General features: G+C 46.6%; 1 protein-coding gene across 5 annotated transcripts in view; it reads left to right on the top strand.

Annotated features, from left to right (window-relative positions):
- DISP1 (dispatched RND transporter family member 1) overlaps positions 1-24,609 on the top strand; it is a 134,817-nt gene that overhangs the window by 62,260 nt on the left and 47,948 nt on the right. For 2 of the 5 annotated variants that reach the window (XM_077779873.1, XM_077779875.1), the window contains exon 2: positions 22,733-23,192. In XM_077779873.1, coding sequence (XP_077635999.1) covers positions 22,750-23,192 — 443 coding nt within the window. In that variant the 5' untranslated portion in view covers positions 22,733-22,749. Of the gene's footprint in view, positions 1-7,042; positions 7,123-9,439; positions 9,563-9,726; positions 9,764-22,732; positions 23,193-24,609 lie in introns of those variants that run through there. The other 3 variants (XM_077779872.1, XM_077779870.1, XM_077779874.1) reach the window with 3 other exon arrangements.

Raw genomic sequence — 24,609 nt, 5'->3', positions numbered from 1 at the left:
GACTTTGGAAAATTAACTTGTGTGTATTTTTATTTCATGACATAAGGAAAGTATGTGTAACTTTCTCCATAAATATTAGAAGTCTGACATGTAGAAAATTTCAGTTTATTAGTCCTAATTCTGCTCTTAGTCTATACATGCCACTTCCATTTAGATGTATTTAAGGTTAGGTCACAGTGCCCTTGAAGCCCTCACGGTTGTTCTCTGATGAGGGAAAGGAGAAGAGTCTTCATTCTAGGAGCCCATCTCCTAACAGGAACATCTACTGTAAAATAAAACCTCTTACTGTGAAACCCTATATTGCAAATCAGAAATACTTTGGAAGCTCTCCAGGGCCGATGGGCACCTTATGCTTTGTCTTTGAATCATGATGCATGACAAGATTATATTCTTAGATGATCTACAGCCTGGTTATTTTGTTATGGCTGAAATGTTCCAGCTTGTTTTTGATAGAAAACTAGCAAATCTGAGCCTCCTGTCCTGCTCTGACATAACACATTGTTTTTGTTTTTGTTTTAAATTTTTAATGTTTTATTTATTTCTGAGAGAGAGAGAGACAGCGTGGGCAGGGGAGGGTCAGAGAAAGGAGATGCAGAATCAGAAGCAGGCTCCAGGCTCTAGAGCCTGTCAGCACAGAGCCCGATGTGGGGCTTGAACCCACGAACCGTATGATCATGACCTGAGCCGAAGTCAGATGCTTTACCGACTGAGCCACCCAGGCTCCCCAAGACATAACACATTCTTACTGCTTCGAGTGGAGGAAGGCTGCCCTCACTTTACGCTGCTTGCCACCGGACACGATGTGTGCCAGAGCCCCCACCTGAAGCCTGTAACCGACTAACCTCTTTGACTTGGCTTTTACATTGAAAAAGATGTTTTAATTTTTGCTTAGGTTAAGGAATTTCTGCTTGTCTATTTTGAGTATTGCATTGTCAGATATTTTATTTCTCCACGGAAAAATAAAAGACTACCTTTTCTTTGCAAGTTGCTAATCCCTGTGTGTTTTGCTTTAAAATAGCTTCTGGGGCACCTGGGTGGCTCGGTCAGATGAGCATCTGACTCTTGATTTCGGCTCAGGTCATGATCTCACGGTTTGTGAGTTTGATTCCAGTGTTGGACTCTGTGCAGAGCCCACTTGGGATTCTCTCTCTCTCTCTCTCTCTCTCTCTCTCTCCCTTTCCCTCTGCCTCCTCCCCCCATCTCTCAAAATGAATAAATAAACTTAAAAAAAAATAGCTTCTGATATTCACTAAAATTTTTAGAAGTGTATGGATTAATAAGTAAATTTTATTCCTCATGACCAAAATGCTTTCTGGATTATTGATAAAATGGATATAGTTTCCTAGTTTTTAATCAAATCAAGCAAAGGATGTAATAAAAGTGATTTCCCAGACCCACTTGTTTCTAGGACTCTTTCACTAATGCTAGTGTGAGATCAGTCTGCATTTAAGCAGAAAGTCTATTGTCTATTAAATTTAATGGCTCACTGTGAAAGAAGACTTTTATTTATGTTCATTGTTTAACAATATTTATGCTAATGCCAAGGAAAAGCCCACCTTAGAAGCAAAACAAAAACAAACCTTTAAAGAACTTCTGAAGGTAAACTCACATGTTCGCTACTGTAGTGACCTCTGCTGGTTTGGATAAAAGTGTGAAGGGCCAGTCCCTTACACTCCCTGTTATTTAGCAGCAATGTACTACCTGGAATTTACAAGCAGACAGTAATGCAATATATGTGGTTGTACTTGAAATAACACTGAATATCGGCTCTTGTTTCTTTCCTGTAACCATAGTGGAAGTGGTCTTTGGGGCCCATAGAAATCAGCAAGAAAATAAGATTTAAATACTAAAACCATGTTTATTCAGTTTAATAAATAGTGACATAACAAAGTAATATGCAGTGGTAACAAATCGTAAAACATCAATTTTTTTTTCCAACAAGTGTTTGTCAAATCTATGTACTAGATTTTCCTGAGGGGTATTAAAATGATAATAATAGAGTTTGTGGGGTTAAGTGTCGATTAAGGGGGTAAAAGAGGTGTAAAATGACCAAGATAAGAAACTAACACGAGCTCAGTGCTGTAAGAGACTCAGGGTAACTCAGAGTAGGAGAACAGGGTTTCTGGCCTGGGTAATCCAGAAGGCTTCATGGAGGTGGGGTCCTGTTGTCAAGAGTGGATGGGATGAGGCAAATGGAAAGCTGGGGAGAGGCTGTTGTGGGGAAGAAAGTGCGATCACTGAGACGGGCGTGCCCACATGTCTGGGCGCCGTGCACCCTGTGGGCAGAGACCCCAGGTTGCTGTGGCCGGTGGGGAGTTTAACCACGACCCATGGACGGGGACCACTGCTCATGGTCTCCTGGTGGGGGGCAGCATGGTCAGGTTGGCTGGTGATGGTAGGGAGTCTGGAGGCCTTGGCTGCAGGATCAGGGCACACGGCGGGGGTTGGGGGTGGGGGACGTGGACAAGGTACAGCCGGAGAGGAAGGCGTGCGGCTGCGGGAAAGGTGACCAAGGGTGGATGGTGGTGCAGGGGCAGCATGGGGTGGGGTTCAGGGAAGATGGAGTGAAATTTGGGGCTCACGGGACTGAGAGAGAGAGAGTGAACATACACAGGAAATCAAGATGTCGCTTGGGGTTGAGACATGATTATACAGCAGCTTAAGTCCCTTTGTTTCACTTTCTGCAGTTTGTTATCGTCGCTCAGCTGTAGGTGATGCTCCTGTTGACAGGTGGCCTGGCACCAGTCCCCAGGCACCTACAGCCTTGCGCCTGGCGCTTGTCCCCTGGCGCCTGTCCCCAGGATCTGTCCAGGCACCTGTCCCCAGGCATCCATCCCCTGGTGCCTGTCCCCAGGCATCTGTCCTAGGCACCTGGAGGCTGGTGCCTACCCCCTGGTGCCTGTTCCATGGTGCCTGGCATCTACCCCCTGGCACCTGGAGCCTGTCCCCTTCACCTGTCACAGGCATCTGTTCCCTGGAGCCTGTCCCCTTGCACCTGGCTCCAGGTACCTGCAGCCTGGCGCCTGTCCCTAGACACCTGGCACCTGTCCTGGCGTGGGCGTGTCCCCCTCACCCATCCGCACAGTGAGGAGGGAGGCGGGACTGTGAGGTGCTTGGTGAGGGGGCTGCAGGAGCAGTTATTACAGGTGGTTGTGGCGTCCGTTCCGCCTCATCCTGGTTCCTGCTGTTCATCCCCACCTTGTGCCCATTTATAAGGGAGCCTCGTCGGGGGCGTGTCTGTGGGGGAAGAAAAGTGCAGGGGGGGGTTTGTATTGTCTGTGGATTCCCAAGCCCCTGGGGGTTTCGACCTCATCCCCCACCAACAAGAGTGGGGGAGTATATTTGAGATACACCCAAATTCTAGAGTTTAAGCTGCTGGCAGGACACAGGGCTAACAGGAGCCATAGGTGTTGCTAAGATTTAGAATAAGAGAATTATGAGGGCCCCTGAGAAAATGGACTCGGGGTCTCAGAAAGTGGAGGGCCTTAGAGTAATGGAGACAGAAGACTCTTGCAGGGACGTGAGGAAGTGGAGAAAGTGCCTATTGACAGAGGACCATCAGCTTCCATTTCTGAAGGAACGGTTTCATCAGACAGTGGGTGAGACTGAGAAGGAGCGAGAAGGGTGGCCCCGCAAGGAGGGGACAGATGTCCCGGCAAGGAGGGGACAGACAGCCTAGCAGCCTGAACACCAGCAGGCCACACAAGGGTCACTTTTCTGGGCTGGAAGAAACTCCGCAGTATTGCAAGTGAATAAAGAAGCAGCTGGCACAGCTGAAGGGACAAAGGTGGTCCTGGGAGGGAGCGGAGGACTCAGTGGGTGCCTGGGGGCCACCTGCACGAGCCGACACCTGCCGCTGCCGGACGATGCTCCGTCTGCTCTGTGCACTCAGGTGTGTCTGCCAAACACTTGCTGACATTTCAGTGTCATTTATTTTATTTTATTTTGAGAGCGAGTGAATGGGGGAGGGGTACAGAGGGAGGGAGAGAGAGAATCCCAAGCAGGCTCCGTGCTGTGAGCGCAGAGCCCGATGCGGGGCTCAAATCCACCAACTGTGAGATCATAACATGAGCCAAAATCTAGAGTTGGACACTTAACTGACTGAGCCCCCTAGACACCCTCCCCCCCTCCCTGAAACAACATTCTTGAAGTAATTAAATACACAAATCAGTGACTTGGTTAAAGATATAAATAAGAATTTGCAAGCTTAGGAGTTGGGAGAGTTCAGGTCTTTGGCTTCTATGACGCTTTAACTAATTTAACGGGTTTCTCGGGGTAAATTTATGGGGTCAACAACTCTAGACCCTGTGTTTGCATTTCTTCCAGCATCAAGCTCAATGAGGTGGGATTGGCTGCTGTAATAAACTAAACCAAAGTCCCGTTCAATGATGTAGGGATTTAAAAATACCATGGGGCAGGAGAAGGGGAAAAATAGTTGGGGAGAGGGAGGGGGGCAAACCATGAGAGACTCNCATCCCCCACCAACAAGAGTGGGGGAGTATATTTGAGATACACCCAAATTCTAGAGTTTAAGCTGCTGGCAGGACACAGGGCTAACAGGAGCCATAGGTGTTGCTAAGATTTAGAATAAGAGAATTATGAGGGCCCCTGAGAAAATGGACTCGGGGTCTCAGAAAGTGGAGGGCCTTAGAGTAATGGAGACAGAAGACTCTTGCAGGGACGTGAGGAAGTGGAGAAAGTGCCTATTGACAGAGGACCATCAGCTTCCATTTCTGAAGGAACGGTTTCATCAGACAGTGGGTGAGACTGAGAAGGAGCGAGAAGGGTGGCCCCGCAAGGAGGGGACAGATGTCCCGGCAAGGAGGGGACAGACAGCCTAGCAGCCTGAACACCAGCAGGCCACACAAGGGTCACTTTTCTGGGCTGGAAGAAACTCCGCAGTATTGCAAGTGAATAAAGAAGCAGCTGGCACAGCTGAAGGGACAAAGGTGGTCCTGGGAGGGAGCGGAGGACTCAGTGGGTGCCTGGGGGCCACCTGCACGAGCCGACACCTGCCGCTGCCGGACGATGCTCCGTCTGCTCTGTGCACTCAGGTGTGTCTGCCAAACACTTGCTGACATTTCAGTGTCATTTATTTTATTTTATTTTGAGAGCGAGTGAATGGGGGAGGGGTACAGAGGGAGGGAGAGAGAGAATCCCAAGCAGGCTCCGTGCTGTGAGCGCAGAGCCCGATGCGGGGCTCAAATCCACCAACTGTGAGATCATAACATGAGCCAAAATCTAGAGTTGGACACTTAACTGACTGAGCCCCCTAGACACCCTCCCCCCCTCCCTGAAACAACATTCTTGAAGTAATTAAATACACAAATCAGTGACTTGGTTAAAGATATAAATAAGAATTTGCAAGCTTAGGAGTTGGGAGAGTTCAGGTCTTTGGCTTCTATGACGCTTTAACTAATTTAACGGGTTTCTCGGGGTAAATTTATGGGGTCAACAACTCTAGACCCTGTGTTTGCATTTCTTCCAGCATCAAGCTCAATGAGGTGGGATTGGCTGCTGTAATAAACTAAACCAAAGTCCCGTTCAATGATGTAGGGATTTAAAAATACCATGGGGCAGGAGAAGGGGAAAAATAGTTGGGGAGAGGGAGGGGGGCAAACCATGAGAGACTCTTGAGTACTGAGAACCAACTGAGAGCTGATGGGGGTGGGGGCGGGGAAGGGGGGTGATGGGCATGGAGGAGGGCACTTGTTGGGATGAGCACTGGGTGTTGTATGGAAACCAACTTGACAATAAACTATGAAGGAAAAAAACCCTCAAATGTTCAGTCCTGCTACCAAATTTTCATCAATAAAAATTAATACTGCAACATAAAAAAAAACCTTCATTTTCACTTTAACTCTGTATTTCTTTTTTGGAGATTTTTTGGTATTCTGGTGTTTGGCATACATATAACAATGAGTCCACATACCCTGTGATTTCTGAGACTAATGTTTTAAAGCATTTACTTGAGTTAACGCTTCTCTTCCCTGTTGTCTATTTTCCCCCTTTCTTTCCTATGTAAATTTAGAAGACACAAGGGCACCTGGGTTGCTCAGTCGGTTTAAGCTTCCGACTTCGGCTCAGGTCATGATCTCACAGCTCATGAGTTTGAGCCCCGTGTTGGGCTCTGTGCTGTCAGCTCAGAGTCTGGAGCCTGCTTCAGATCCTGTGTCTCCCTTTCTCTCTCTCTGCCTCTCCTGCATTCACACTCTGTCTCTCAAAAATAAACATTAAAAAAAAGAAGAAGAAGAAGATACGGGCACAAAAGTTACCTTCCTACCCTTGAGGAGCTCATACACTGTCTTTATTTTTTCCCCATGTTTAAATGGTTTTATTTTTAATTGAAGTATAGTTGACATACAATGTTGGCTTCACACGTACGACATGGTGACTTGACAGTTATACAATATCTTTAACGTGGTGGCTCAGCACCTGAGTCTCAGATCAGCAGCATTGGCATTGCTTGGGGACATGTAGGAAGGCAGGTTCTCAGGCTCTAGCCCCGACCCCATATCAGACTGATGGGGGATGGGGACGCACGGCCTCCTTCTCGCCAGCCTTCTGGGGGCTCTGACACACGGGACTTTGAGGACCACTGGTCTAATAGCCACAATGTCATACTTTCCTTAAAATTCCTTTTATGGAGACAAAATCCATATTCCATAAGATTCACCATTTCAGGTGTACCAGTCATTGGGTGTGGAGTACGGAAAAGACCGTGTGCCGTCACCACTCTTGAATTCCAGGACATTTTATCCCCTGGAAGAAACTCTACCCGCTGGCAGTCACACCACCGCTCATGTACTCTCTGTCTCGTACACGAGAGTATTGGGACATGTCACATACGTGGAATCATATGGCTTGTGACCTTTCCTGTCGGACTTTCACCTAGTGCCGTGTCTGCCTCGTGTGTCTTTTTAAGGCTGAGGAGTGCTCCGCTGTGCGCGTGCGTCTCGTCTGTGTGTTAGTCGCTGGACACATGAGCTGTGTCCTCGCTGTGGTGAACAAGGCTGCTGCAAATGTCCACAAGCGCGTGTTTTGGCTCCACATGGTCGCATAAACACCAAATCAAGGAAGTGCGGGGTTAGGTGCCTTGCTTGTGTTTTGGACAACAAGTTGGTACGTAAGTTGTTTAGTGTGTGTTTCTCTTGAAAGACCCCTTACCTAACACACGTTGCTGACACTGACGTCAGGCTCACATGGGGCGGCTCTGTGTCTCTGTGCTTCTCCGTAAAGCACATCCCACCTTGAGCTTAGGAACGATAGGTAGCACAGCCACTGCTCTCCGGGCCACTTTAAACGGTGGAATTGCTGGGGCACGGGAGGGTGGGGGCTCAGTGGGTTAGCATCCGACTCTTGAACTTAGCTCAGGTCATGATCTCACGGTTTGTGAGTTTGAGCCCCGCATCGGGCTGCACGCTGACAGCACAGAGCCTGCTTGACATTCTTTCTCTCCCTCTCTCTCTCTGTCCCTTCTCTGCTCTCTCTGTCTCTCAAAATAAATTTTAAAAAATTTAAATGGTGAAATTGCTAACAAGAAGCACAGAAACGTGAACATCATGGCACTAGGTAGAGAAAAGATGCTTGTTACGTTATGCATGGCGGGCGTCACCTTGTTCAGTGCACCTGGAAGCATGCATGTTGCAGGACTCGAATTTTCTGCATGTCGGAAGTACTGTGAGAGCACCCCCAGGACTATATGAGGTTACAGGTCAGCTTGAGCGAGGAGACGACTTTGCAGTTTGGGACCAGGACACCACAACCCCCTGTGCTTGCTTGGCATGCCGCTGCTTAGTCTGTGTGCAGACAGCGAGACCCTTTCCTTCCTTCCTTCCCCCTTTCTGCCCCCCTTCTTTCCCCTCTTCCCCCTTCCCTCCTTCCTTCCCTCCCTCCCTTGCCTCTCTTCCCCCTTTCTTCCCCCTTCCTTCCTTTCCCCCTTCACTTCCTTCCCTCCTTTCTTCCTTCCTTTCCCCTTCCTTCCTCCTTTCTCCCTCCCCTCCTTCCCTCCCTCCTCCTTTCCCCCTTCCTTCCACTGTTCCTTCCCTGCGTACCCCCTTCCTTCCTTCCCTCCATGCCTTCCCTCTCTTCCCCCTTCCTCCCCACCTTCCTTCTTCCTCCTCCCTTCCTTCCCCTTTCCTCCTCCGCCCTTCTTCCCCCCCTCCATTCCTCCCCCNCCTTTCTGACTTCCCTTCCCTCCCTCCCTCCCTCCCTCCCTTCCTTCCTTCCTTCCCCCTTCTTTCCTTCCCATTAAACCATCCCAGTGGATGTGAAATGGTATCTCATGCTCCTATCTCACACCTTCCATCATTATTAGTGATATTGAGCAACTTTCCATGTGCATATTAACCATTTATACATTTTTTTTGGAAAATGCCTATTCCAAAATTTTTACTGTTTTTAGATTATATTATTTGGGTTTTTATTGTTGAGTTACTAAGTTTTTCTATATTGTGGTTACTAGCATCTTAGATATGTGATTTGTGCATATTTCCCCCTCCTGTGGGTGGTCTTTTCATTTTCTTGATAATGTTCTTTGATATACTCAAGTTTCATTATTTTAATGAAGTCCAATTTTATTTTTTTCTCTGATTACTTGTGCTTTTGGTTGTACCTTCTTTAATTTTGAATGTGCCATATTTATATAATTAATCAGTAGAGGCTGTTGAGAGAGTTTACACATTTTTAATTAAAGAAGTCTGAAGAGTTAGATATCACGGTTTCAGTAGGTTATCGCTTGTTTGCCAGTGGATGTAAATGTAAAGTATTTGTTTGCAGATACCAGGTATTTAAAAGGTTTTTACACTGTGGTTGTGGTATTTAAAATAATGGCATCATCAGGTCCACAAATTTATAAAAAGTAGTGTCAAATTCATTTAACAAACTGCTGTTTTCTTTAGGAAAATGGAAGGGAAACACGTAACTGTTTGAAACATAACTTTCCTCTTTAATAAAGACGACTCTGCCTCTTTTAAAAACTGAACTTTCTGCCCTAAAAGGTGTGTCTCAAGAGTCATTTGTGAAAGAACATCAGAATCCCAGAACTTGGAAATAAACACGATTGGTGTTTATTTGTGTTAGTTTAGATGTAGTAGATGTACATGTCAGAAAACTGAATCTGTAACACTTAAGTCAGCCTAAGCAAGCAAATAATATCAGCTAACGTGGCTTTAATCTACTAAGTAACTTTCAGTCCAAAAGATCAAAGGAAGTTATAACTAAAAACAGTCCTTGTTAACAATTTCCCCCATAGAAACAGGAAAAGGCTAGAAATTACATGTCCCCTTCATATCCTGGCTCTCTGACCTTGTGCTCAGATCCAGCCCCGGTGGGTTCCAGCTGTTAGCAGTGCTGAGACCCTGCCCCTAGAGGTCGGGGAAGAGAGACCTCTCCTGCGCCATAGCAGAGCGAGCACTGCAAGTCCAGCCCCTGACCCGCCGCCGCCCAGCCCTGAGCCTCCTGCGCGCTCGCTCAGCCTGCCGCTCAGCCTGCCGCTGTGGGCTGCCCGTGCTGCGCTCGCCCACAACCACGGAGCCGGCGCGCTTCCTCTTTGCCCGTGAAGGTAGTGCATTCGCTCATGCCTCTTTATCTGTGAATTTGTTATTTTGAGCGTTTATTTAGAAACTGAATTTTTGTTCTGTGCTTCTAAGACCGGTTTTAACATTTCGGCTCTTAGGTTCTTTTTCCGGTGTGAACTCTGAATGGCGTGTTAACGCATTAAAGTGTTATGCAGTTTATTTGAACTTGAGTCTAGCACTGTAAGGTAAGGTTAGCTGTTTCTTAGGTTTATTAAAATGTGCTTTCTTTAGTAAGTGGGGAGGGAACCTCAGATTTAAAGTAGTTTATGTTGTTTCATACTTTGGGAGACTTTGTAGGCTCTGTCTAAATGAGAGAATTTTGAAAATACGTGCTTCTCTCATTAGTAGCTGGTGTAAAAATAGTTGTAGAAGCCTAGGAATTACTTTAATCACTTTTGTGAATTAAATATTGTAAAAATGGTGAAATTTTAGTATCTTCCAAACTATAAAAATAGAAGCTTGGTGAAGATTGAATCCCTGTTTGGGATTGAAGTTTCCACAGCAAGATTAATTCTTTTAGCAGTGTTCATCTGAAATACACAGGCTGGGGCACACCTTCCAGTTGTATTTGAGTCGATTACATTTTTGTTTTTGCATAGTGTGCATTTGAATTGTGGCAATGGCCACTACGTTGTAATTGGATTTACTAGTCAAAGTGGAAATCAGTGTATGTTGGCCATATTTCCTTTTTTTTCTTTTCTATTGCATATATTTGACATATAACGTTGTGTGTTAATTTGGCATATTTGCATATTGTAGTCATGAATACCCTTGTAGTGGTATTTAGTGTTTTATCGCATTACCTAGTTATCCTTTCTTTTTAGTGTTCGGGGTAGTTAAATCTTAGTGACTTCGCAAGTTTGGGGACTGCACTTAAGTGTTGTCTCCTGCATTCATTGTACGGCATTAGATCTCTCTCTTCCTCACAGGTATTCTTGTTGAAAGGAAAAGAATGAAATATGTCCCTTTTACCCACAAGAGGGTTCTTTTAGGTGATAGTATTTATAATTAAGAAAACTCTAGTTCTCTTTGAAGCCTCAGAAGTCACTAAAGTATGTAAATAAGCACCAGTTGTGGATAGTGCATTTACTACTGTCCGTGGTTTTATGTCTGCTGACACGTTTCTGCTTCTTAAAACATTAAAATAGTCTTTTCTCATTGTGTCATCTAGTTTTAAACTTTGCACCTCTAATAGACTAAATGCTTTCATCCCCAGTCTTGAATGTTGGAGTATTTTATTAGATTATACTTCATCTGTAACTTTTTGTTTTAGCGTGCAAGAATAAGGCAGAGTATTTTTATGTATTTTCTGTGCCTCAGGTAGCTTACATCTTAGATGTGAATTATAGGATTGTGAGCATGAACTGTTTGCACTGATTATGAAAAATGTTTGTGTCTGAAATGATGGACCTACACAGCAGCTTAGAAAACACTTGTTATCTTCACCTCGTCTGGAAGATAATCCGTATCCCAGCACTGACCCACCCAACCACCCAATGTGTTAACTTGATCCCGTCGTCTTCATAGTTGATACTGAACCAACCAGCCCCTGGTGGCCGTGTGTGCCAGCGGTTTGCACACCGGTCCTGTGCGTGTGCGTGTTGGCTAGCCGGGTGAGAGCAGCTGGCCCATCACCCCAAGTGTGGCCGGCGGCCTTGGCACACGGGCTCTGTGAGTGCCCCCTGTTGTTTACACTGGCAAGTCCTGATCACACCCCAACCCGGGAAGTAAACGTGGGTGTGGAGGGCAGGACGGACGAGCTGCCTAGCCTGCCAGCCTTCTTGGGAAAAACACAAAGCAAAACATTTAAAGTAAAACTTAGAGAAGCAGGACTGGGAAGAGGGTGGCCTTTGTTCGCTCCGTCTTGGTTTCTGTTCTTTATTGTTCTTGTCACCAGCAAACAGGCACACATGCAGATTCCAAGAAAAACTTTCACGGTGAACACGTAGGAGCTTAATATATGCTTGCTAAATAAGGACGTTCACTTTTGTAATTGAAAGACAAGATTTGATTACCTTTGCGAGCAAACGAGGTCCGGCATCTCTGGTCAGTGTGGTTTCAGCTCATCCACAACACGTGGGCAGGCAGGGAGAGGTCACGGGCATTCGCATGATGATGGGAATAGAGACAAGAAGGGTTTAGGAGACTTGCACCCAGGCTTTCACTAAGAGTGAACCTGCAGATCTAGTTCAACAAAGAAGAAAGTCTTTATGAAGTTGATGTTTTCCTAAGCTTGAGGTAAATCTCAGGGTCCTTTAAGTAAAAGGGTGTCTTCAGTTGTGTTTCATGCAGATACGTGGAGGGGTTGCTGCATAGACTGAAGGTTGAGCCGCTGCTTCCTGGACGCTGAGGACAGAGCCCGTTTGGAGAGCGGCTCTGAAATTGGATTTGCTGCTTCTCAGACTTCACAGAACAGCAGGGGGTGGAGCCCAGCTCTCAGACATTGGGTTTGTGGGGATTTGTGGGGAAGGCACAGACCTTTCTAAGAGCGCTGCTGGGAAAACAACACGTCACCTTCAAAACCTAACAAGCTCGAGTCCTTTATGGTGATCGAGCTCAGTGTTTGACGTTATGGAAGACATTTCAAGAATTTCCTCACATTCTTTCGCCTCCGACAATGTGGGCGTAGAACTCCCTTGGTTTGATTTATCTCAGGGACGTGTTTTCCCTGGGTTTCTGAGATGTGTGAGGTGTTAACACTGTCCTGGTGTCCTCAGGCCTCCCGGTGGTGTGCTGGGTGCGTCAGGCAAGGTTTCTGCTAGGGGGGGCCGGAGGTGCAGGCGGGCTGCTCCACTGTGAGGTTGCCTGTTTTGCCATCTTACTTGAGGCAGTGGTTTCAGAGGAAATCTTAGGGCCTGAACATGGACCTGTCCCATCGGGAGGGTCTCACTTGTCACTGGAGCCTCGTGGAATTCTCACTTGGCTGGATGTGAGGGGAGATACAGGCCTGGGCTCTGAAGGCGTCTGAGCCACAGAATGGAGGGTTTAAGATGCTTAACATCCCATTAGAAATCTTTTTCTTTTCTTTCTTTCTTTCTTTCTTTCTTTCTTTCTTTCTTTCTTTCTTTCACATGCTCTTTTAATATAGGGGCTTGGGACAAGATTTACAAGGGGTCAGAGGACCTAATTTTTCTTGAGGGTTAAATAAACTCATTAGTCAGATTGGCTGGATCCTAACCTTAGTCACAGGGTCTGGAGGTAACTGTGATGCCTAGTTCCACTTTCTCACATTGACCCATGTGACTGTCTCACTGAGGCTCTCTCCCTACTGCACCGTCGCCCCCACGCTTATAACTTCAAAAATAACTCCTTTCGTTGTTACTAAGGGAAGTAAAGACCATTGAAACACTCTGAAGCTTGTTTGACATGAGGGACCAGTTCCAGATGCTGTTGAGGACGCAGCACCATTTTGCATGTTAAGCAGTATTTTCCGAAAGTTGAATACTTTTTTTGCTTGCTGTTATAACTTGATCGGCATTAATTATACAAAGTCTGAATCTGAAAGTCTCAGTCCTAGCCACATGTTGGGATCATCTGAGGAGCTTTTAAAAAATGCTGATGACCCACAGTCAATTACAACATGAATTAAATCAGAACCGCTTGGGGCCATGGCCCTGGGTCTGTAGGCGTTTGTATTACTCAAGTGGTTTAATGTGCAGAAGAGGTGGAGACACTGGAATAGACCCGTAACTTTGTGAACACTTGTATTTCTATTTTTTTTAATGTTTTTGATTTATTTCTGAGAGAGAGACAGAGTGAGCAGGGGAGGGTCAGAGAGAGAGGGAGACACAGAATCTGAAGCAGGCTCCAGGCTCTGAGCTGTCAGCACAGAGCCTGACGTGGGGCTTGAACTCACGAACCATGAGCTCATGACCTGAACCAAAGTCAAACGCTTAACCGACTGAGCCACCCAGGTGCCCCTGAACACATGTATTTCTTACATTCCCTGCACCACTTGCAGCACGGCCTGGGGGAACTGAACATCTTGGCTTGGCTCCTAGGTTACGGTGACCACTTACTGGAGGGCTTTCCAGAAATTTTTTGAAAGACAATTGGTTGATGCTAATATATAGAAAACCTCTCTGGGTTTATTTTGCATATTCTTAGTTACACCAGTGAGTTCATCTGACTTTGAAGCTCAAAGGTACAAGCAGTCTCTGTTTCTTCGGGCCATGGATGGGTGTGTGTGGTGAGGGTCAGGAGACGTGGCGGTTATGGTGCGGGCTGAAAATTTTTGTGGATGAACTCAGAAAACACATGTCTGGAAAGTGTCCTAATAACCTCAGCACAGCAATAGTGTTCTTGAGATACAGATTTAGGAACGTAAGTGTTTATGGTAATAAGGTGTTCTTGGCTCTCATTTATCCCAGACTGTAGAAGATAAGCTTCATTTTACATTTCTCCTCCCAGGTAGGCCTGTTGTCAAAGGCACAGGGGACATAGAACAAAGGAGAACAATGAGATTGGAAAGCACTGTCACTTGCCCGCTTGTGCTTTGACAGCCAGCCCCCCCATCTGGCAATAGGACTGCTTTCTGCATTCAGGGCTTTCAGATTTGCCCTCACACCGTAAGATCTTCCTGAGTTCCTTAATTTGTATAGATCCTTGTTGTAAATCTGGGAGGGAAAATTATGAGGCTGATTTCCCCCCCATATCATTAAGCTATTTGTAAATACCATGAACTGCTTTTGTAAAACCAAAACAACATTTACAGTTTATGGATGTACAGTCTATCAGTGTAGAGTGTGGGTAGGTTATATAAACAAGATTTCATTTTCAAAGGTGGTGTTTGTTAACGTAAGTCACAACCACCTGCTTGGTAATATAGATTTAATAGACCAAGAGTTGCACTCTTCACTGTAAAAGAATAGTGACCTGAGACTCAGATTTGCCAGGACTCAGTCACTGAGCTTCTTCAAGGTGTGGGGAGAGCACACCGGTGCCCCCCGGGCACTTTGGAGCACAGTCTCTGTGGACAGGTGCTTGGGTGTTTGCCACTGTTTCTCTGGGAGGTGATGAGCAAGAGAACAATAGCAATGCTACCTTATTTTTGTAGAATTCTTTGTAACGTGCAAAATTCCCATAGGTGATTAAGTGCAGGGCTCCTGGGTGGCTCAGTCGGTTAAGCGTCTGACTTCCGCTCAGGTCTTGATCTCACGGTTCGTGGGGTCAGGCCCCGCATTGGGCTCTGTGCAGACAGCTCAGAGCCTGGAGCCTGCTTCAGATTCTGTCTCCCTCTCTCTCTGACCCTCCCCTCCTCATGCTGTCTCTCTCTCAGAAATAAATAAAAAAACATTAAAAAAATTAAGTGCAGATACTGCTAAGCATTCTTATTGAAAGAGTTTATTGGTAGAAAATTCATGAACTCAAACAAAAATAAGACAATTCAATTTGTCTCAGAAGGAGAGAAGATCATATTTCCTTACATAAGATCCATCTTTTCAATTCCTTAAAACTGGTTCTTTGACTAAAGATACAGATTTTGCTGTCAGGTCACGGTTATGTTTTGAAATCGTCCAAACACTACATGTCCACAGGGATCCGCTCCCTGGCTTGCTTTTCATGTTTGCATCACGTGACACATGAGTGGAAGGCACTTCTGAACTCCCTGAAATAGGCCTCTGGTGCTCTTGGATGCTGAATTGTACCTTCCGAAACTATCTTGGGAAACACTGAATTCAGAGGCTAGTTTTCATGCAGACCTTCATACGGAATTGTGTATCAGTAGCCTCTGGCGGTCCTGTAAAAGCTTCTAGAACTTGTGCTGCCCTGGAGGCATGTTGGCATAGCTGAGAGCCTCACTTTTCAGAGGCAGACTGGTCTGAGGCTGAGTCCCAGTCCTGTGATTTAGATGAGTTAATATTTCAGTACTTTGACCCTCAGTTTTCTCTGTAATATCTACACAGAGATATTGGGAGGAAACTGCTTGACATAGTGAGATGACAAAAAATAGTTTTAATAGCCCTTTAGAGGGGAAAAATATCCCTGGAGAGCAAACCTGGCCGGTGCCCTTCCACAGCCCTGCTGCAGACAAACTCTGCAGCAGCATTCCTTGTTAGCGCCTGGAGAAGCTACTTATCCTCTGGCCACAGCTCTGATATTAATAGGTCGGCTTGCTGCCAGTGATCAGAAATGAGGCCATTATTTGGGAGAAGCATCAAGCAATGTTAGAGGAACCATTTCACGTTTCAACAAATTTGGTAAATAATGGATACAAGTATTCCCCAGACCGGATGCCTTTAGACCTGGTGGGAAAAGGGGCCCCTGGTGTCTTTATCTGCCCATCTTCTAAATCTGGTACCATTTGAGAGAAAAAGCTCGTTTCACCCATTTAACTGGGCACAGGAATTTAATCCATATTTATGAGTTACACGAGAACAATTAAAATCTGATTGGTTGTTTCTGTGCACGTAACAGTTTATGGGTTATGAAACAAGCCATACTTAGTTACCAACTAGAACGCCTACTGTTAAAATGTGTTACTTTTCTCTGCCCTAGTCAGAACAGCAGCCTTGATTTCTCTGTCTGTCATCATTTACCCACTTGTTTGCTCCATGCTGCTTTAATTGTGCATATTTTGCCATAACTGAGGCCTAGATCTCTGGTAGCCTCTGCACCTGGTTTTGCTACATATGGCATCTCCCAGGGACCAGCCGTGTGGGCACGTGTTGAGAGCTGTGGCCTCACTCCAGATGGACGCTATCAGGATCCGCAATTTAGCAATATTCCCAAGTGATCCTTCTGTGTGAGAAGCCCTCGGTTAGAGTTTTGTGTTTTATTTAGTGAAAGTGCCATGGGGAGCATTACTCTTCTAAAATAGGTGACCACGGACAGCACGGGATTGCGCCCACGCTCCCGTCTCGCCACCCACTGGGACATTTGCTCCTCAGAATCTGATGCCTAGAACACATTGTATGAGCTTGCAGAGTGTCATCAGGCTACCNTCTGTGTGCATCCAGCTTTCTCTGTAGCAAAATAGAAGGGTGACGCCTGCCATGCCATTGTGGGCATCAGGTCAAATGGGATCGTGTGTGTGAAAGTTTGGGGAAAAGCCGCACTCGCTCCGCCTGGTGGCCGTGGTGATGGCTGTGCCACATGGTCGCTGTGGTGATTGGAGCAGGTGCGTGCGGGCTGTCCAGCGTTACAGTTAGATTCTGACTGGCAGCTTTTGGACCCTGCAAGCGGTGCTAACTTCCAGGTGCCAGCAGCTGCCACCAGTTTTCACAGCAGCTCTTGACATGTGTTTGTGCTCCGGTTGTCACCTCATAGCTTGATTGCATCCTTTATGACTGTGCTACTGAATATATTTGCACAACCGATCATACAGTAGTATATCCAATGAGATCCTGTTCTGTCTTTTAATACGGTCATTTATATCTATTATAAAAATATGTAATAGCATATGTCATATTTAGTTCTCTTAGTGATATATGTCATGTGATTGTGTATCATGTTACTCTAAAGGTGCAAGTGTTCTGAGTCCCAGACCAGATGAAGGGGGTAACTGTGTGATCCCTGTAATCACATGAACTCCTACAACTCTTCTCTGCGTGGAAACACGACTGAAGGGTCTGTAGTGTCTGCCTGCGGCCGGTGGGGCCGGGACTCTCCCTTCATAGATGGCTTTGGCTGGACAAGTAAATGTACGTTTCCAGAAACCTGGCAGAGGTGATGAGATAAGATACATTGAAACCTTTTCCTGAATACTTTGTACTCATCTGTCTGTATTTACTCCTTAGCTTCGTTTTCATTTCTTGCGTTTTCATTTCTTGCTTTATCCAGTTATTCAGTATATCGTGTAGGGTGTTATTGTAAGAGTGCAGAAGGTAAACAATTTAAAATGCATCCAGTGAATGGAGGAGCCTGGGCGGCTTGGTCAATTGAGCGTCCGACTCTTGGTTTCAGCTCGGGTCAAGATCTCAGGGTTCTGGGATCAAGCCCTGCATTGAGCCCCGTGTTGGACTCTGTGCGAGCATGAGCCTGGTTGAGAGTCTCTCTCTTTTCCCTCTGCCCCTTCCCTGCTCGTGTGCACCATCTCTCTCTAAATAAAAAATATAATAAGATAAAATAGATAAAATGCATCCAGTGAATAGATGTTTAGTTATCTTTTAAGGTAAAATAACTTTGTTTCCATTTTTACATTTTAATCATAACTACCTTTTATTCATTATTAGTGAGGGTTCTAGAAACTTTATGTGTTGTTTTATTAGTGTTTTACCACTATAAAGAAGACACACTTATCATAAAAGTTGTCTGTTGTACAGAAAGTGAAATGTGAAGTCTTCTCCACCTTCCAAAATTCCCAGTCCAGCTCTTCAGCAGGAAACAGGGTTGAGCATTTTCTTATGTCCTTCTAGAAACTATCTGTGTATCCTAACCACATGTGTATCTCTCCTCTTTTTTAATGAAATTGATAGATTCATACCATAAAGGCTGTTCTGTGGGTAGCTTTTACGTACACATAAAGATGTACTTTGGATTTCTTTCCACAGTATAGCCTGATCTAACTCATTCGTTTTTTATTGTGCAGAATGGGGGTATCTGGGTGACTCAGTCAGTTGAGCGTCCGGCTTCGGCTCAGGTCATGATCTCGCAGTTTGTGGGTTCGAGCCCCACATTGGGCTCTGTGCTGACAGCTCAGAGCCTGGAGCCTGCTTCAGATTCTGTGTCTCCCTCTCTCTCTTCCTCTCCCTTGCTCATGCTCTGTCTCTCTCTGTCTCAAAAATAAACAAACTATAAAAAAAGTTTTATTGTGCAGAATGCCCAAGGTACAGATAATGACAGAATTTGAGTCTGTTACTGATGATATTTTAGATTATTTCCAGTTTTCACTGATAGAGACAGTGCTGCAGTCTGTAACGACCTTATCTGTACATCTGTCTTTACACATTGTTCAAGTATATCCAAAAAATATACTTGATCCTAGTACTATTGTGGGTCAAAGGATGAGGGTTTAAAATTCTCATTAGTAGCAGCACATTGCTCTCTTAGATGGGTGTGCTAATTTGCATTTCAAGTTTAACTCTAAGAAGAACCAAGGCTTAGGGACTGTAAGAGTGTAAACAATCTGACCCAGTTTCTCAAAGGTAGAAACTAGTAGAGTCAGGTTTCAAACTTAGATCCACTCACACTTTTTCTTCTAAGCTACAGATGTCTTCAGCTGCCGTTTTAAAGCGTAATTTGGCTTTAAAGCCAGGAAGCATTATTCCTTATCTTTTTATATTCTTTTTTTTTTTAATGTTTTATTTATTATTTCTAGGAGAGAGAGAGAGAGACAGCGTGAGCAGGGGAGGGTCAGAGAGAGAGGGAGTCACAGACTCTGAAACAGGCTCCAGGCTCTGAGCTGGCAGTCAGCACAGAACCCGACGCGGGGCTCGAACCCACGAACCGCGAGATCATGACCTAAGCGAAAGTCGGACGCTTAACCGACTGAGCCACCCAGGCGCCCCATATCTTTTTATATTCTTAATACTCAAGCTGTTATGATAATTTTTCCATTATAAATACCCAGCCCTTTATGGTTTTGTATATTGATTTTATGTCCTGCAACTTTACCTAATTCATTTATTGTAACTTTTTTTGGTGAAATCTTTCAGTTTTCTGTATATATCATGTAATCTATAAGTAGTGACAGTTAACTTCTGATTTGGATGCCTTTCTTTCCTTTTCTTTGCCTAATTGCTGTGGCCAGGACTTCCAAGACTGTGTTAGATAGAAGGGATGAGACTAGACTTCCTTTTTTTGTACCTGGTGAAGGAAAAGCTTTCAGCCTTTCACCATGGAGTGTGATGTTAGCTGTGCGTCTGTCATATATGCCTTGTATTATGTTGAGATGTGTTCCCTTTATACCCACTTTCTTGAGAGTTTTTGTCCAAATGGATGTTGGATTTTGTCAAAACCCTTTCCTACATCTGCTGAGATGACTGTATGGTTCTTACCCTTTGCCTGGATGGTGGTGGGTCATGTTGTCTGGCTTGTGAGTGTTGGACCACCCTTGTATCCCTGAAATAAATCCCACTGGATCATGATGTATGATCTTTTAGTGTGTTGTTGAATTCAGTTTATTAATATCTTATTGAAGATTTTTGTGTCCATGTTCGTCTGGGATGTTGGTCTGTAATTCTCTTTCCTTGCAGTGCCCTTGTCTGGTTTTACTGTTGGGATAATGCTGGCCCCATAAGATGAACTTGGACTTGTCCTACCTCTTCTAACCACTTAATTATTTTCAAAACATTTTCATATGCTCATTGTGGTCCTAGGAGATGGACCTTGGTTACTATCCTGATTAATACATGTGAAGAACTGAGGCTCAAAGAAAAGAGAAATTAAAATTTAAAAAGTAATCAGAAGATAGTCCTTGATCAAACACCGTATCACCCCCAAACTGCCGATGCACGAAGACATAAAGATGCTCGTAGAAAAGGTGAATTGAGGGCTGTGGGACTGGTGGCTTTGACTGTATCGATACAGGCATATTCTATTCATGAAATACAGGAAGATACACTAAAACNCACACCCCAAGCCGGTCCCTCAAGTTTCCTCTTGGCTGCCTCCATTTGCAACCCCGGGAAAGTGGACGATGACTACAGAGTCATTGTTCACAGGCGTTCACTGTGTTTGACCCAACACTGGCTTTAAACTTCACCGGAATTACTGTTACTACCGCTTTTGTGATCTCGTGGCATTACACTTGTCACCATAGTGTCATCTTACTGTGTTGGCTCTTCTGTCCCATCATCTTTCCTGTCACCTCTGTCTTCGGCTCAGACCAAGTTTTTTTCTCATCTGTCTCAGTTTTAAAGAAAGATCTTTCCCTGTATAGACATCGGGTTCGTCTTTGACTTCAGATTGAAACTTTGCTGTCTTCCTGACCACCTGAATTCCTATACAAATGCATCTACCAAACTTCGTTCATGGACATTTCTTAGAATAATTTCTTTTCTGGGACGCCTGGGTGGCTTAGTCGGTTAAGCGTCCACCTTTCGCTTAGGTCATGATCTCGCGGTTCGTGGGTTCGAGCCCCGCGTCGGGCTCTGTGCTGACTCCCAGCTCAGAGCCTGCAGCCTATTTCAGAGTCTGTGTCTCCCTCTCTCTCTGACCCTCCCCTGCTCATGCTGTCTCTCTCTCTCTCTCTCTCCTAGAAATAAATAAAAAAATATTTAAAAAAAAAAAGAATAATTTCTTTTCTGTTTTTGCTTTTAATTATTTTTTACTTAAAATTCACAACTTATTTATAAAGTCAATTTGATTGTTCCTATTTTATGATTAAAGAGACTGAAGCATAGAATGCTCATATGACTCCTTCAAATACAAGCCAGTCAGAGTTCAAATTATTCTTTACTTTCCACTGGTTCTTACTTCATCAGAAGAAGCCTTCAGGGATGCCTGGGGAGCTCACTCTGTTGAGTGTCCGATTTCAGCTTAGGTCATGATCTCACGATTTGTGGGTTCAAGCCCCACATTGGGCTCTGTGCTGACAGCTCAGAGCCTGGAGCCTGCTTTGGTTTCTGTTTCCCCTCTCTGCCCCTCCTCTGCTCATGCTCTGTCTCCCTCTCTCTCAAAAATAAACAAACATTAAAAAAATTTTTTTAAAAAGAAGTCTTCAGGTTAAGGACCAGGTTACATTCCAAAAATTTGTAAGTCAGTTATTTGGTGTTTGGACTGCATTTTACAAAAGTGGGGGCGGAGTGGAGATGTTCTAAGGGATGATTAGGCCCCTGGCTGCCCTACAGAAATCTATTTAGCTCTTATGTAAGTAGCAGATGATGCATTTGCAGCAAAAATAAGAGAAAATGATCGTTGTGATTCTTGTTACAAAGCTCTTTCTCAGGAGAAGCATCCAGTTACAAGACAGGGAAACAGGTGGAATCCGAGGGTCTGCAGGGACGTCAGGGCAAGGGGAGGGCTGTCACAGGCCATGACATTCTGTCTGAAGCCCAGTTTCTTGTTAAGCCTTGAGGATTCAGGTTGTTGTTAGATAGTTGGCTGTGACTAGCATCCGTAGGATTGATGGACAAATAGACTCTCTGAGGATAGTAACGAACCTGATGGTGAAAACAAACCAAAAAAACCAAAGAACTTGTCCCCTTGGATTCCCTTGTTGGGGAGGAGGGAGTTGTTGGGTCTCCAGCAGTGGGGGCAGCTGTGCCCAGTCCTGCAGAGCAGGGAGGGTCCCGGGTGGAGGGTGAGGAGCCGTGACTGCATGTGGAGTGTTTGTCCCAGGAATGTCTGGTTCCGGGAGCATGGATCTCACACAGCCAGGCCTCCATGCGCTCCGGCAGACAGACAAGCATCTAAGGTTTCAGTTGGCTTTGATAACAGTCCAGCGCCCCTTCAACATCCTCTGATGTATGTCTTACTGTTCCTGGAATATTTGCATCAGCTTTTTTGTTGTTGTTATAGCAAACGGGGATACATTCTTCAGCAAAAGGAAACTGAGGTGACAGACCCTCCCTGAGGTGGCCTCGGGGTGAGACCATCAGATCATGACTTGAGCCAAAAGCTTAACCAGCTGAGCCACCCTGGCATACAGTGTTCTTAGGATTATTCAAATTATTTTAACCTGCACAGCTTACTGCCCCACCAATGGCGCTTTGGTTTGTCCATAACGCCTGCGGCATCACACCCATGCCTGGGGGAGGGTTCAGGGGCCATGTGGGTGCTCCTCTCTTCCCTCCTATACCGTTCTGACTGCTCCCCTGTACTTCCCGTGGGGACAGGGACGGGATGGGGACAGTACTGGGAGAGGATGGGGATAAGACTGGGTTGGGGACAGGGATGGGGATGAGGATGGGATGGAGATGAGAACTGGACAGCGATGGGACGGGGGTAGGGACAGGACTGAGATGGGGACGGATGGGGACAGGGACAGGGATGGGACTGGCACAGGACTGGGATGGGGAAGAGGACTGAACAGGGACAGGATGGGGACGGGGACAGGCCTGGGACGGGGCAGGACTGGAGGAGCAGTGGGTCTGAAAGCAGAGGTGGGAGGTGCAGTCGGGATGGGCTCTCCAGACACACGGAGCATCCCGGTCCCCGTGCAGATGGTGCTGTGTGTTACCCCCACTGTCTCCTCCCCATAGACAGCTTCCCGCCCTGACTGCCTGTCTGCCCTCCCGTCACTGGATGGTTTTCTGTCCTTTCTCTTGTAGGGCTGAGAAACTGGAGCATGGCCGTGAGCAGCGGGAACTGCGACTTTGTGGTTCTGAGCAGTGGCGGCCCTGGCGCCCTCACGACCTGCAACGGGGACCTCGCTGCCTGCCAGCTGTCCCCCGCAGAAGCACCCGGAACAAAAGTGAGCGTAAACGGATGCCCTCGGGTGAACGGTGCAGTGAAGTCATCCCTTCTGGCCACCGACAGCCCGCAGCGAGTCCCCGCCATGTGCCGCTGCCCCGTGTGCCCACCCTGTCCCCCGGAGCCCCAGCCTGACCCTGGCCCGGCCCCCTGCTGCCCGCGGCCATGCTCCGACTTCCCGGCACCCCTCTGTCCACACCGCGCGCCCGCCTACCCACCCGCCTGCTGCCTGCAGCCCCCGGCCTGCTTCTGCCCACACCGCCCGTGGCCCGGCCGCCTCCCGCACCAGCCCGCGCCGCAGTGCACAGTCAGCGCCAGGTGAGTGTCCGGCTCTGCACTCAAGGGGAAACTGTCAGAGGAGGGGACCAACTGTCAGAGCTGAGATAAGCTCCTGATTCCGTCTGCCCAGTCCCACCCAGACCCTTCCTCCCTCCCTGCTGGTGAGGCCGTTCCATGGCCCCCGTGGCCTTGGCTTCCAGAGGTCAGTCAAGCTTGTACCGTTCACCATTTCTGCTACCTTGTGGGGGACACATTTGAGATGTGACTGCCCACACACGAGTCTTGATAGTGACCAGCCTTTATGACAAAGGAGCAGGAAACCACCGGCTTCCTGCGGCATGTGGGGTCAGACCTCCCAAGTGCGTGGAACCCAAGGTGTGCAGCACAGAGCCTTGGACACTGGCGGCGGGAACCATTTTGGGGTCTGGCAGACTGAAAAGCCGCAGCCGTCTGGGTCCTCGCCGGCTCCCACCGTTCCTGGCACGTGGTTCCTGACCTCGGGCATCGCGGGTGGCGACGTCAGCGGGTCTGATGAAACACTACGCCCTCGCAGTGACCAGGCACCCCCTCCCATTTGCAGGCGAGCAGGGCTGCAGGAGCAGGAGCGCGCTCTCCTTTCCCGCTGCGTGTCCAGTTCAGCTGTCGGAGGTGCAGCGGCCTGGCACGCAGGCTGGCCAGCACCGACCCTGCGTGGTCTGCGTCTTGGCCCACGAGGCACGTTCCTTTCTGGGGCAACTGGGAAAGGCCTCTCCTGCTGCCGTCAGCTCCTGCTCTGTGTTGAGACCACATGTTGGTTTTGCCTGCTCAGAGGCTCGTGGGATTGGAATCCTGCAAGGGTTTCACATCGGGCAGTTTCAGCTCAGTGTAGTGTTCCTGAGACCCACCAAAGTGCTAAGTGCCTTGGTTTCCTTTTCTGTTGCTGACCGCTATCCACTGTCCACGTGTGACAAATGCACTTTTACTTAAAGAGTCAGTACAGACTTCCAGTCATAAGTCCTGGGGGTCTAATATACGGCATGATGACTATGGCTGATAACACTGTATTATATACTTGATTTTTGTGGTTTTTTAAAATTTTTTAATGTTTTATTTATTTCTGAGGGAGAGACAGACAGATAGTGTGAGCACAGGGGAGGGTCAGAGAGAGAGAGGGAGACACAGAATTAGAAGCAGGCTCCAGGCTCTGAGCTGTCAGCACGGAGCCCGATGCGGGGCTCGAACCCATGAACTGTGAGATCATGACCTGAGCCGAAGCCGGATGCTTAACTCACTGAGCCACCCAGGCGCCCCAATTTTTGTGTTTTTTGAAAGATTTTATTTTTAAGTAATCTCTACCCCCAATGTGGGGCTCATACTCAAAACCCTCAAGATCAAGAGTCACACGCTCCCCCGACTGAGCCAGCCAGGTGCCCGTGTATCGTATATTTGAAAGTTGCTAATAGAGTAGAGCTTAAAA

The sequence above is a fragment of the Crocuta crocuta genome, unplaced genomic scaffold, assembly GCF_008692635.1.
Source record: "Crocuta crocuta isolate KB4526 unplaced genomic scaffold, BGI_CrCroc_1.0 scaffold322, whole genome shotgun sequence".
NCBI lineage: Eukaryota > Metazoa > Chordata > Mammalia > Carnivora > Hyaenidae > Crocuta > Crocuta crocuta.
Note: the sequence above shows the minus strand (reverse complement) of the source record. Positions and strands in the feature narration are given on the sequence as shown.